Genomic DNA, 12,441 nt, shown 5'->3' with positions numbered 1-12,441 from the left:
TCTATCACCACAGAGTAAAGAACCATTAACAATTAAAGCCGGTAAGATCCGTCGCCACCATCCGTAGTAGATCTGTCAATTACCTTTTCTAAACAGTTCAACTGAACTGAAAGTTTTGTCTTTCCAAACCAATTGGAAGAAGCATACAAAAGAACAATAAAAAAATCTTGTCAAATTCAAGATAAGTTGGTAATAAAACAGCGTCTAGAAATAAAACAGATCCAACGAGAGATATCAAACGAATTAAACAAACCGATATCGAAACTAAAGAAGTCTCCGATCATCGGCTTGAAACTATAAAAAATCTCTATTTTTCTTTCTTGACGCTTAGGGTTTTCACCAACAAGTGACTAAACTAAAACCACATTATTGCCACTAGCTAGGCTATGGTACTGCTAATTTTGTTGTTATTATGAACATAAAATAGGACAAATAGTTACTATTGCAATTGCATACATCAAAATGAACGGATTGTTTGGATTATGATTTACCATGATCGACATAATTATATCCACGCATATGATGCTAATTAATTTAATAGTTAAGTATAAGTAAGTAAACATTTGCTTTTGTCGTTTTAAAATTTAAACTAACATAGGCAATAAATCGGCTAATTGCTAATATTGCTAGTAGGATGCTGAAAGATTCATAGGTTGACTTTTTGTATTTTGTTATTGACGGCACTATATATCTTACTTTTCTGTCCTCTCTTATTTTTGTCGACAATAAGACTACCGCACTTAAATAACGTACACTTGCCAATTAAGAACTTATAATAATTTGATAACTTATAACATTACAGACACTTCTACATTAATCAATCATGCATTAACAATTTCTTTGGCAATAGAAACTATGATATTTTAAAGAATTAGACAAACATAGAAAGTTATAAACCTCTTCAACCAACCGCAATATACATACATTCTTTTAAGGTTTGACTTTGGATTTTATTGATATTAAAATATCACTAAATTAAACTCTAAATGGTACTTGGAGTTTTTAAAAAATTTTACATGAATTGAACAAAACTCAAAAGATGTAAAATATATAAGATAACCAAGTAATAATGTTGTACGGGAAATTAAAAGTATTTTGTAACATATATACGAAGTCTGTACCTAGAACTAGAACTCTTTGTATTGCGATGAAATTTCCGGACTTTTAAGTTTATGGCTGTAACTGGATTGTCAATTTCTGCAATAAAATTGTTTGGAATGAATCATTTCATCGAATTCCAGAAAATATTCACCAATTATAATGAATTGTTGTTTAAACCAATTTCACATATTTCATTTTCGGAATGAAAAACAAATAAATCTTTTGTAAAACTTATTCCTTTTGTTCATGAGTTAAAACCTTCGTGAATCAATGGAATGCATAGAATTCATTATTCCATTAGAAATGTCAGTTTTTATTCCATTTTATCTACCATTCCAATTTTTTCTATTCCACAAAAATTCATTCCTATTATTCAGCATATTCCATAAAAAGAAAACCAGTTACAGCCTATAATTTTCCATTTCGCACTACAATTGGTTTGAACCTGAAACCCAAAGAAACCTGATAGACCAGCAACACATTGATTAGAACACTACAAGAAAACACGATGATTCTGAGGGAAATACCGAGGGAAAATGAGTTTCTCGGAAATTTCTGACAAAATATCAAGGAAATACCGAGGAAATCAAGAAATGAGGTTTCCTCGAAATTTCCTCACTATTTTTTGAGGAAATTTCGAGGAAGACCAACTTCCTCGGTATTTTTCGAGGGAATACCGAGGAAAGCATGGTCGTCGGAAAAAATCGACGGATATTTCTAATATTTCGACGACATCTTGTAGCCGTTAGAGAGCCGTTGGGAGAGCCGTTGGGGGATTTAAACTATTTCGAGGAAATTTCGAGGAAATGTCTGTTTCCCTTGAAATTTCCTCGAAATTTCCTCAGTATGCCGGGAGGATTTCATCTATAAATACAGCCACCCCTCTTCCTCTTCATTCACTCCATTTCTTTTCTTCTTCTCTCCTAGTCTCACGAATTTGATTCCAAAAAAACATGTCTTCTTCAAATTATTTTCGTTCTTGGATGGATCGACCTCATTTGGATCCGGACACGAGATTGCTTACGGAAGAATACAATCAAGGTATAATCGAGTTCATGAGGATAGCTCGTAAACAACCGGAAGCAGAAACAAGTAAGTTAAGATGTCCTTGCTCTAATTGTAAAAATAGAAAAGTTATTAAAGAGTGGGATGTTTGGACTCATCTATTATTGAGTGGGTTTACACGAAGTTACAAAATTTGGTATCATCATGGGGAAACTGATTATGAACTTGGTAGTACTAGCGAACCTCAGCCGGCGGTTAGATTAGAAGAACCAATTAGGGCGGATGTAGATTATGGTGTAGGTACTGAGCAGATGATAAATGATCATTTTAGAGGGGAAGATTTACCCAATGCAGAAGCTAGGAGATTTTATGAAATGTTGGATGCTGGAAAGCAACCATTGTACGAAGGTTGCAGAGATGGTCATTCAGCTTTATCATCTGCTATGAGACTGATGGGCATTAAAACAGATTATAACTTGGCTGAAGACTGTGTGGATGCGATAGCTAATTTTGTTAAAGGTATTCTACCTGAGGATAATGTAGCTCCAGGTTCATACTACGAGGTTCAAAAACTCGTAGCTGGGGTTGGTTTATCTTATCAGGTAATAGATGTATGCAGCGATAACTGCATGATTTATTGGAGGGCGGATGATCAGCGGACTACATGCAAATTTTGTGGGAAGCCTCGTTATAAAGATACGAGTGGAAGAGTTCCAGTGCCATATAAAAGGATGTGGTATTTGCCTTTGACGGAAAGGTTGCAGAGGTTGTATCTTTCAGAACGCACAGCGCAACGAATGAGATGGCATGCAGAGCACTCAACAGATGGTGAGATTAGACATCCTTCAGATGCAAAAGCGTGGAAACATTTCCAATCAAAGTATCCCGACTTTGCGTATGAGAGAAGAAATGTCTACCTTGGATTATGTACTGATGGTTTCAGCCCGTATGGGAAGAGTGGAAGACAATATTCTCTATGGCCAGTCATTGTTACACCATACAACTTACCCCCAAATTTGTGCTTGCGACGAGAGTTTTTGTTTCTCTCCATTCTCGTTCCCGGACCAGAGCATCCTAAGAGATCACTTGATGTGTTTCTTCAGCCACTAATATATGAGTTGCAACAACTATGGGCTCAAGGTGCTGAAACATACGATATTTCGTGTAAAGAAAACTTTCAAATGCAGGCAGTACTAATGTGGACAATAAGTGATTTTCCAGCATATGGTATGTTATCTGGATGGACAACGCATGGAAGGCTATCATGTCCACATTGTCAAGATAACACTGATGCTTTCCAACTAAAACACGGAAGGAAAACGTGTTGGTTTGACTGTCACAGGAGATTCCTACCACCTGATCATCCATATCGTAGGAGTAGGAATTTGTTTACGAAGAACAAGAAGGTGTTTGACAGTCCACCTGCGGAAATTAGTGGGAAAGGTTTGAAGACACAACTAAGAAATTCTGGTGCATAAAGGACGCCAGACATCGGTGGACATGCGCGTTTTCCGGTAGATGTTGTTGGAAACCTACATAACTGGCACAAAAAAGTATATTCTGGGATCTGCCATACTGGGAGGATCATTTGCTAAGGCATAATTTAGATGTCATGCATATTGAGAAGAATTTTTTTGACAATCTCATGAACACGATCCTTAACGTTCAAGGTAAAACAAAGGATAACTTGAAGTCAAGACTGGATTTAGTCGATATATGTGCTCGTTCAGAACTTCATGTTGATGAGAATGGTAGGGCTCCTTTTCCCATATACCGACTTGATGCAGAAGGAAAAGATGCGTTCTTTGATTGGATTTCAAACGATGTGGAGTTTCCAGACGGTTACGCATCTAATTTGCGTAACTGTATCGACAGAAAGGAAGGAAAGTTTATTGGCTAAAAAAGTCACGATTGTCATGTGTTGATGCAGCGCTTACTTCCGTTTGCTTTCAATGAACTATTACCACGAAATGTTTATGAAGCAATTGCAGGGATAAGTGCTTTCTTCCGCGATTTATGCGCCAGATCAGTGACTCTTGAAGGTATTGAAAATCTGAAGACTAACATAGCCGTGATTCAGTGCAACCTTGAGAAGATATTTCCTCCCTCATTTTTTGATGTTATGGAGCATCTTGTTATTCACTTGGCAAGAGAATTGGAACTTGGTGGTCCTGTGCAGTATAGATGGATGTATCTGTATGAGCGGTATATGTTCCATTTGAAGAAAATGGTGAAAAATCTAAGTAGGGTGGAAGGTTCTATAGTCGCACAGATGATCAATGAAAAAATTTCAAACTTTGCTGAGTACTACTTTCCAGCAGAAGTTCAGACCAAAAACAGAAGACCTGCTCGGCATGATGATAGAGGCGAACGGGATTTTAACTTACAAAATTTTATTTTAACAAATTAACATTTATATCTTAATTAATTACATTTTTGTCATCACAAGATTTTCATGGCAGAAAAACGGTTCGAATATAGATACGCTACAGAGGCAGAACTAGAAGAAATGAAGCAAAGAGAATTTGATGGATGGATGTTTACTTATGTGAGTGCCTTAAACAAATTAAAAAATCATTTATCACATATTTATACTCATATATATGTGCTATTAATAGGTGTCTGCTGGTTTGGCCAGAGGTGAAACATTTGACGATTGGATACGCGAGATGGTGGTTGGACCAAACTATGTTGTGAAGTCATATCCGAGATTTTGTACTCGAGGATATGCATTCACAACTGAAAAGACGAAACGTTCGCGTACGACCTATGATGCTGGCGTTTGTTCTGCATCGGGAGATGATGTATACTACGGACACATACATGAGATTTTGGAAATCAAGTATTTGGGCATGCTTGGATTGCGCTGTACTGTTTTCTATTGTGATTGGCACGACATCACTCCAGATCGAGGTGTGAGAACAGATGCATTTGGTGTTACATCAGTTAATTCGAGACGAAAGCTGCAATATTATGATCCTTTCATTCTTGCTTCTCAGGCCGATCAGGTAAGTAAATGTTAATTATTCAGAATGATTGGTCATCATGTGTAATAATTTAAACTTGTACTAAAATTTTTAAAATGTTACAGGTTTGTTATATCAAGTACCCCCGGATAAGGAACAGAGATGATCCATGGGTTACTGTTACCAGACTCAACCCGAGAGGCCGAGTTCAGGGGAGTTTTGAGCTGGAAGACCCACTACAACCAATCACATCCAGTAACTTAAGTGCAGCAGAAGATGTAGCAGGAGTTGGCCTTGTAGTAGATTTCACCGACTTCGCAGAGGAAGCCGTCGTTCACGCACATGATGAACCAGTTATTGGAGAGTTTCACCAAGATCCAGATTCAGATTCATCTGCTGATGATGACTCGGAATCAGAGTAGATTTTTTTTTTTTTTTTAAATGAATTTCGAGGAAATTTCGAGGAAATTTCGAGGGAAATTAGGGTTTCCTCGAAATTTCCTCGAAATTTTTGATTTTTAAAACTATTTTTATATATTAAAACTATTTTTTTATTTATTAAATTATTTTTAATATATTAAAACTATTTTTGTAATTATTAAACTATTTTTAATATATTAATTTTTTTTTGTAATTATTAAACAATTTTTAATATATTAAAACTTTTTTGTAATTATTAAACAATTTTTAAATATTAAAAATATTTTTAATATATTTAAACTTTTTTGTAATCATTTAATAATTTATTAAAATATTTAAACTATTTTTTATATATTTAAACTTTTTTTTGTTATTATTAAACAATTTTAATATATTAACAAATTAAATAAATAATTGTATATATTAAATAAAATTTATTTATATAAAGGTCTCAAGAGGAACAGACCCGCTCTCGACAGCGTCGTGGTCGTGGTGGTTCGGGGAGCGGCTCCATTTCGGGTTCCGCATCGCCCTACAGCTCCTACCAGACATCTCCCTCTCCATTTCCCTCTCATTCTCCTCCCGCTCCCGGTGTGGCACCCACTCCTGCTCCTGCTCCTGCTCATCCGGCACTTCTGAGAGTTGCGGAGTTTGTTCGACAGTCGGGTCGTGACCATCTTCCATATCTCACTCAGTATCCATGTGGACGGGGTCAGACATGGTAATTAAACCTATTTTTTTCATTAAAATTTGATTCATTTTAAATAATTAATTCTTTTTATTAGGTTCGACCGATCCGGGAACGGGATCAGCGGATGGATCAACAGTATGATGTACTCGTCCCTCGACAATGGACATCCGACTTTCACCGACTTCCCTCTCGAGAAGCAGCATATGTGGTTTCAACAGTTTTTGGTAAATATTCTATTTTTTACTTATTTTCTTAATCTTTAATATTAATTTTCTACTAATTGTGTTTTATTTTCAGCAACAATTCAACTGGAATGCCGATGTTCGTTTTTATTTATGAAACAATTTTTTAATTTATTAAAATATTTTTTTATTTATTTAACAAATTTTTTTTTAAAGGTTCCAAAGGGGATGGACCCCGTCGTCTGGCAGGAGTTGGGTGTGCATTGGAGTAAGAACGAAGTGAGAGCAACTTCTTCCACCAACTCCACCAACCGCAAGAGCGACCGTAAGGGGAAGGGCATGTACATCCATAACTTGGGTGCTCAATCTTTAGCCAGTCTGGGGGATCGCTTGGTAAGCTTGTCGATTTTTATTATATTATTTAAGATTCTAATATTTTTTTGTGCATTTCTTTTAATTACTAATTTTTGTTTAATTTATGATTTTTTCAAGGCGGAAGAAAATGAGGGGGAGCCGGTTGATCATCTCCGCCTAATAAAGACGGCGTATACCAACAAGAAGACCGGCGAGATTGATGATGGTGTTGTGAGGGATGTGGTCACCCTCATCGACAGTCAGATGGAACAGGAAGTGTCTCAGCTTCAAACCGATGATGACGATTCGACGGGATCGACCGGCTTGCCTCGGGTTCGGATCAACCAAATCGTTGAAGCGGTAAGTTCATTTTTTAAAGTTCAATCCATTTTTTATATTATTTAAATTTGACACTTTCTTTTTCAGTCGGTTCCAAAGAAGAAGGACCGTTTGTTCGGTTTGGCTCGTCGGTCTCCCTCGGTTTCGTCTGCTTCTACACCACCACCGTCCTATGTTGATCAAGAAGTCCTTCTGAGTCAGATGAGGGACAAGGATGCTCGCATATCTGCGCTGGAGTCCATGGTGGCGAGTCAAGAGGCGGGCTGGGAGGCACAGAGGAAGCTGAACGAGCAAATGATGGCGATGATGAGGAGCATGAACCCGAACGCCAACGTGGACTTCCCGACCATGCCAGACCCGGACTTCCAAAACCCGTAGTTTAATTTCTTTCAAAAACTCGAAATGTTTTCTTTTGATTTGTATGACTTTGAATTTTAAATAATATGTTTTCAATTTAAATTTTAATTTTATATTTTCGAATTTAAATTTTAAAAATATTTTTTTAAAAAAAAATATTTTTTTAAAAAAAAAAATATTTTCAATATATTCCGAGGAACAGCCCTCGAACATTTTCGAGGAAACAGTCCCTCGGAATTTTTCGAGGAAAACTTCCCTCGAAATTTTCCGACGAACTTGTTTCCTCGAAAACATTCGTATGTCTTTTTTCTCAGTATAATCCTCGGTATATACCGAGGAAATTGTTCCTCAATATATACTGAGGACCTCTTCGACGAAGAACAGTCCTCTAAATATCTTCGGAATTATGTTTCCTCGAAATTCTGTCACAAATTTTCGAAGATATTTCGAGGAAAAATGAAATTTCGAGGAATTTTTTTCGAGAGACATTTTCCTCGATATTTCGTCGGAATACGTTTATTCCGACGAAATACCGAGGAAAAAGTCCCTCAGTATCAGCGTATTTTCTTGTAGTGGAACTAGAAGGTTACAACTTACAACAGCCTCCCTATTTTTATACTCATGAACATTAACTTCTTTACCTAATTGATGGCATTATATGTTCATGATTTGAACTAGATCGAGTTCATTAACAAAAATTACATTATACTAAAGCGTTGAGTTTACAAAATCAAGGCGTAAACCTCATCGTACAGCCTCTCTGCGGCTCCCATAATATTTAATTAGCAACAATAAAACTAACATATAAATATTGGATACATAGGCAAGGCAAGTACATTTTTATTATTATTTTTAAAATTTTAAAAATTAAAGTTGAAAAGGCCAATAAAGGGCAAGTGTATCCAATGCAACCTTCACAGTGAACACGTCCCACGTTCTTTTTCTTCCCTCTTTTAGAACCCTCTCTCTCTCCCCCCTCCATTTTGCCACTTATCCTCTCTCTCATCTATTCTCTCTAATCTCACCGGAACAAGAAAACACCATTACAATACGACCCCGTTTGAACACGACCATGTTGGATCTCAGTCTTGGTATGTTCTCTAACTATGGAGAAGATCAAGATCGGAAAGTACCATTAGTCTCAGCGGCCGGTGAAGAAGAATCTAACATCTCTTCCTCCTCCTCATCTTCCAAAGATTCCGCCGCCGGCAAAGCTTTCATCACCTTTGGAATTATCAAACGTGACGATGATGTCGTTCCTCCTCCTCCTTCTAAAGAAACCGGAGATCTTTTCCCCGTGGCTGATGCTCGCCGGAACATTGAGTTCTCCTTAGACGACGGTCACTGGTTGAGACTGTCGTCTTTACAGAGGAACAAGCAGCAAGCGGTAAAGAAGAGCAGAAGAGGACCAAGGTCACGAAGCTCCCAGTATCGTGGCGTCACTTTTTACCGTCGCACCGGTCGTTGGGAATCTCATATTTGGTATAACCAAAATTATACTATTAATTTAAAAAAAAATATTAATTAAAAATTATATTAGTTTGTTATGTTTTGTTTTTAATAATCAATTTTACTCAATTATTGCTATATGACTCTCTAATTTTGATTCTTGGACTTGACGATTTGTAGGGATTGCGGAAAGCAAGTTTATTTGGGTAAGTACATCAAAAAAGAATTTAATTATTGGGTCTTCTTAAGTACGTGTGTGTGTCTATATGTAGCCATAAACGATGAATTTCTAACTTATCATATTTTGTGGTAAGTTTTACTTTTATATCTTGTCTGACAACATCCGTTAACTAGTGCTAAATGCTAAAAAAAAAAATTCTTTTGTAAAAGACAAAACATAAGTAAACTATTACAGCTCATTTCCATTGCAAATATGAAAAAGGGTTTCAACAAAAGAAAAATGGAAATTTTATTTAAAAAAGAGATAAATAGAAAATCATATGTAATGGTTAAATATTGAGATACCTTCTCAATATTTAATCATTTTATGTTTCGTTGAGACCCTCTTCCTCATATTTGCAACGAGGTTGCTGTTCTATCCAACACAACTTGTTGATAATTTATTAATCTATCTTTCTTAATGTTTTAACCCAATCTTCTGTTTAAACAGGTGGGTTTGATACTGCCTACGCAGCAGCAAGGTAAAAGAAATTTGATATACAAATACAGACATAAGATACATATTATTATTTTATTTTGCTAAAATTGGGTAAGATACATATTATTTGTGCATTAATCGTTGTTTTGTTATGTTTTGATTTTGTCAAAATATACACATGATTGTTCGTTGAAAATGAATTAGAAAAATATTTGATTATTAATAAATGAATATGAATATATATACCAGGGCCTACGACCGAGCTGCTATCAAATTCCGTGGTCTCGACGCAGATATCAACTTTGTCGTGGAGGATTACAAACAAGACCTCGATAAGGTTAACCGTCTAAGTGTATACTATATATAATCGTGATAAATACGTCCCTTGAAATATATGAATCTGGGTTATTTGTTTGTATACTTTTGTTTTTCGTCAGTCAAGTTAATTATGGATCTTGAATTATCAATTACATATAGATGAAGAATTTAAATAAAGTGGAGTTCGTGCAAACACTTAGGCGAGAGAGTGCGAGTTTCGGAAGAGGAAGTTCTAAATACAAAGGCTTGACTCTTCAAAAATGCACCCAGTTCAAAACTCATCAAGATCAGATTCATCTCCTCCAAAACAGGTACAATTACTCTTAGTTGTCTAATCTTATGTTAAAATACTTCATTAAAAACATTGAAAATATTTTGTTACACACGTGCAATCTTTGGAGATACTTAGTTACGAATTTAAGAGGTTTGACTCAAACAAGTTTACAAGTATTGCATGATTACTTAAGTAAGTTGGCTGAATTTTACTATATATATAGGATATAGAATTTTGGAAAACACTTTCAACTCGGCGTATGGAATATGAACGGAATGGCAATATTCCTCTAACCACTTATCTTCTGTTCATCCATATTCCATTTGTTTTATTCTACAGCATGCTTGCCATTGAAAAGCCTTAGCTCTCACTTCTTTTTCTAGCTCTACGAAACTTCACAGTTGCTATAAGATAATTACATTAAATTTAAATTTCTTTATACATTTTGAAGGATTTATTTTTTGTTTCAGCTTGATCCAGTCAGATGATCATTTTACATGTCTTTATTATTTAGTATGATCATCGTCTTTTTTGTTCAAAATTTTAATATGATCCTTTATAAATTATATTACTATAGATTCAATAACTGAAAGTAATTTCAAAAAGAATTCCGTTAATTTAATAAATAGTTATTATAAAAAGAACTTTATATTTCAGACTTTGTTTATAAAATACAATCTAATACTAATCTTAGTACCATTCTTACTCATTTTGTTAAGATATCTACATGGTTAATTAACATGATCTATTTAAAAATTGGCCACACTAAACAAAACTGTTATGAAATTTCAGCAGTATACGATTTTTTCTACTCAATTTAATTAGTTTTCTCATTGAATTGTTAGATATTAGTAGAACCCAAGAGTTACTCTTATGTTGTATATAATTCTGAGATATATATGTGCATGAAAATTCACAGGGGATGGGATGCAGCAGCGATCAAATACAGTGAGTTGGGAAAGGGAGGAGTCATGAAGTCTGGTGTTCATATTAAAGGTAACTGACAAGTGCGGGCCACAATGTTTACGTATAACTACTGTAAGGTTGATTGATGAAGTTGGGTGAAACCAATTTATATAACCCTTACCATAAATATCAAATTTACTTTTGATTAGATCAAGCAAACCCTAGCCATCTAACCTTTTTTGCCTTGGTCTTTTAGCAACTTATAGTAACGAATAATATAGATCACCATATCTAATTCATTAACTTTTGTTTGTTTTTCTTCAGGAAATGCTCACAACGATCTTGAACTAAGCCTTGGTCTTTCATCATCGTCGCAAAATGCAAAGCTGACAACAAGGGACTACTATGAAGGTATCAACCAATCAACGATGGGCTTGTTCAGTAAGCAATCATCGATCTATTTGCCAGTGACGACCATGACCCCTTTAAAGACAGTTGCAGCATCATCAGGATTCCCTTTCATCACCATGACCACATCCTCTTCCTCCACTACTAGTTTTGATCCATAAATTTGATCTACACTCTATTTTAAGTAATTTGTTTTTTTTCTTCTTCTGATTTTTGTATATCGAACATAAATTTGATTCTTTACTTAATGAGTGAGAAATATTGAAAGTATTTGTTCTAACTTCAAGTCGAGTATGTGCCAAACTTAGTTACCACGAGGATGTGACTGCAATAGTGGATTTTTTTTGAACGTCTGAATCGATTATTATCGGTTAATTATGCTATTACAATGATGAGAATATTACAAAGACGATTTTACAGTCGACAATTCTACCATTCTGTGAGAATACATGCCTGACTGCACCACTCTAAGCCGTCCAATGAGATCTATGTTCGATGGTACGCCTTGCCCCAAGCTGAAGATCTCTTGTAATCTATTTCTCTATAATCTGCATAATTTGATATTTTCTGGGGTTTGAACCCCAGAAAATACCAAATTATGCAGATTTAAACCCCAGAAAATACCAAATTATGCAGATTGAACCTTTAGTCAAACCACTTGACCAAGGGGGCTTCCACCAATAGTGGATTTTAAGAAAAATATAATGTTATGAATTGTGACGAGTACTTTAATGTTCTTCACAAGTATAGTAAGGAAACAGCCAAGCGAAAAAAGAACATGGGAACGTTTTGAAAACATGTACGTAATAAGTTATAATTGTTTTTTTTTTAAAAAAGAAAAAAAGTTATAATTGTTTAAACTAATGGGATTGTGGACTAAGATAATGGGGTAAGCTCTAAGAAAGAATCGTGGAATAGAATACATGATATATACAAGCACGAATGTAATAAATTTATTATCATATTTCTCATCGAAATAGGCAGCAGTTAACCTTTTCGAGATTTTATTTTGT

General features: G+C 35.2%; 2 protein-coding genes across 2 annotated transcripts; both read left to right on the top strand.

Moving 5' to 3' along the window:
• Window positions 1–4,707: 4,707 nt before the first annotated feature.
• LOC130494945 (uncharacterized) lies at window positions 4,708–5,494 on the top strand. Its single transcript, XM_056985802.1, has 2 exons — window positions 4,708–5,114; window positions 5,198–5,494. The coding sequence occupies exons 1-2, from the start codon at window positions 4,776–4,778 to the stop codon at window positions 5,492–5,494; spliced, it is 636 nt and encodes a 211-aa protein (XP_056841782.1). The 5' UTR covers window positions 4,708–4,775.
• A 2,832-nt stretch (window positions 5,495–8,326) lies between these two features.
• LOC108861631 (AP2-like ethylene-responsive transcription factor SMZ) lies at window positions 8,327–11,698 on the top strand. The gene is made up of 7 exons (XM_018635535.2): window positions 8,327–8,897; window positions 9,045–9,070; window positions 9,535–9,565; window positions 9,772–9,859; window positions 10,000–10,151; window positions 11,034–11,110; window positions 11,345–11,698. Exons 1-7 carry the CDS (start codon window positions 8,488–8,490, stop codon window positions 11,587–11,589), a joined length of 1,029 nt encoding a protein of 342 aa, XP_018491037.1. The 5' UTR covers window positions 8,327–8,487; the 3' UTR covers window positions 11,590–11,698.
• The last annotated feature ends 743 nt before the right edge of the window (window positions 11,699–12,441 follow it).

Source organism: Raphanus sativus, chromosome 5 (assembly GCF_000801105.2).
Source record: "Raphanus sativus cultivar WK10039 chromosome 5, ASM80110v3, whole genome shotgun sequence".
NCBI lineage: Eukaryota > Viridiplantae > Streptophyta > Magnoliopsida > Brassicales > Brassicaceae > Raphanus > Raphanus sativus.
This window is presented reverse-complemented; position numbering and strand designations above follow the sequence as displayed.

Coding starts and splice junctions, on each gene's coding strand:
- LOC130494945 (XM_056985802.1), top strand. CDS start 4,776: ATGGTGGTTGGACCAAACTATGTTGTGAAGTCATATCCGAGATTTTGT. Junction 5,115..5,197: donor TTGCTTCTCAGGCCGATCAG/GTAAGTAAATGT, acceptor AAAATGTTACAG/GTTTGTTATATCAAGTACCC.
- LOC108861631 (XM_018635535.2), top strand. CDS start 8,488: ATGTTGGATCTCAGTCTTGGTATGTTCTCTAACTATGGAGAAGATCAA. Junction 10,152..11,033: donor ATTCATCTCCTCCAAAACAG/GTACAATTACTC, acceptor GAAAATTCACAG/GGGATGGGATGCAGCAGCGA. Junction 11,111..11,344: donor GTCTGGTGTTCATATTAAAG/GTAACTGACAAG, acceptor GTTTTTCTTCAG/GAAATGCTCACAACGATCTT.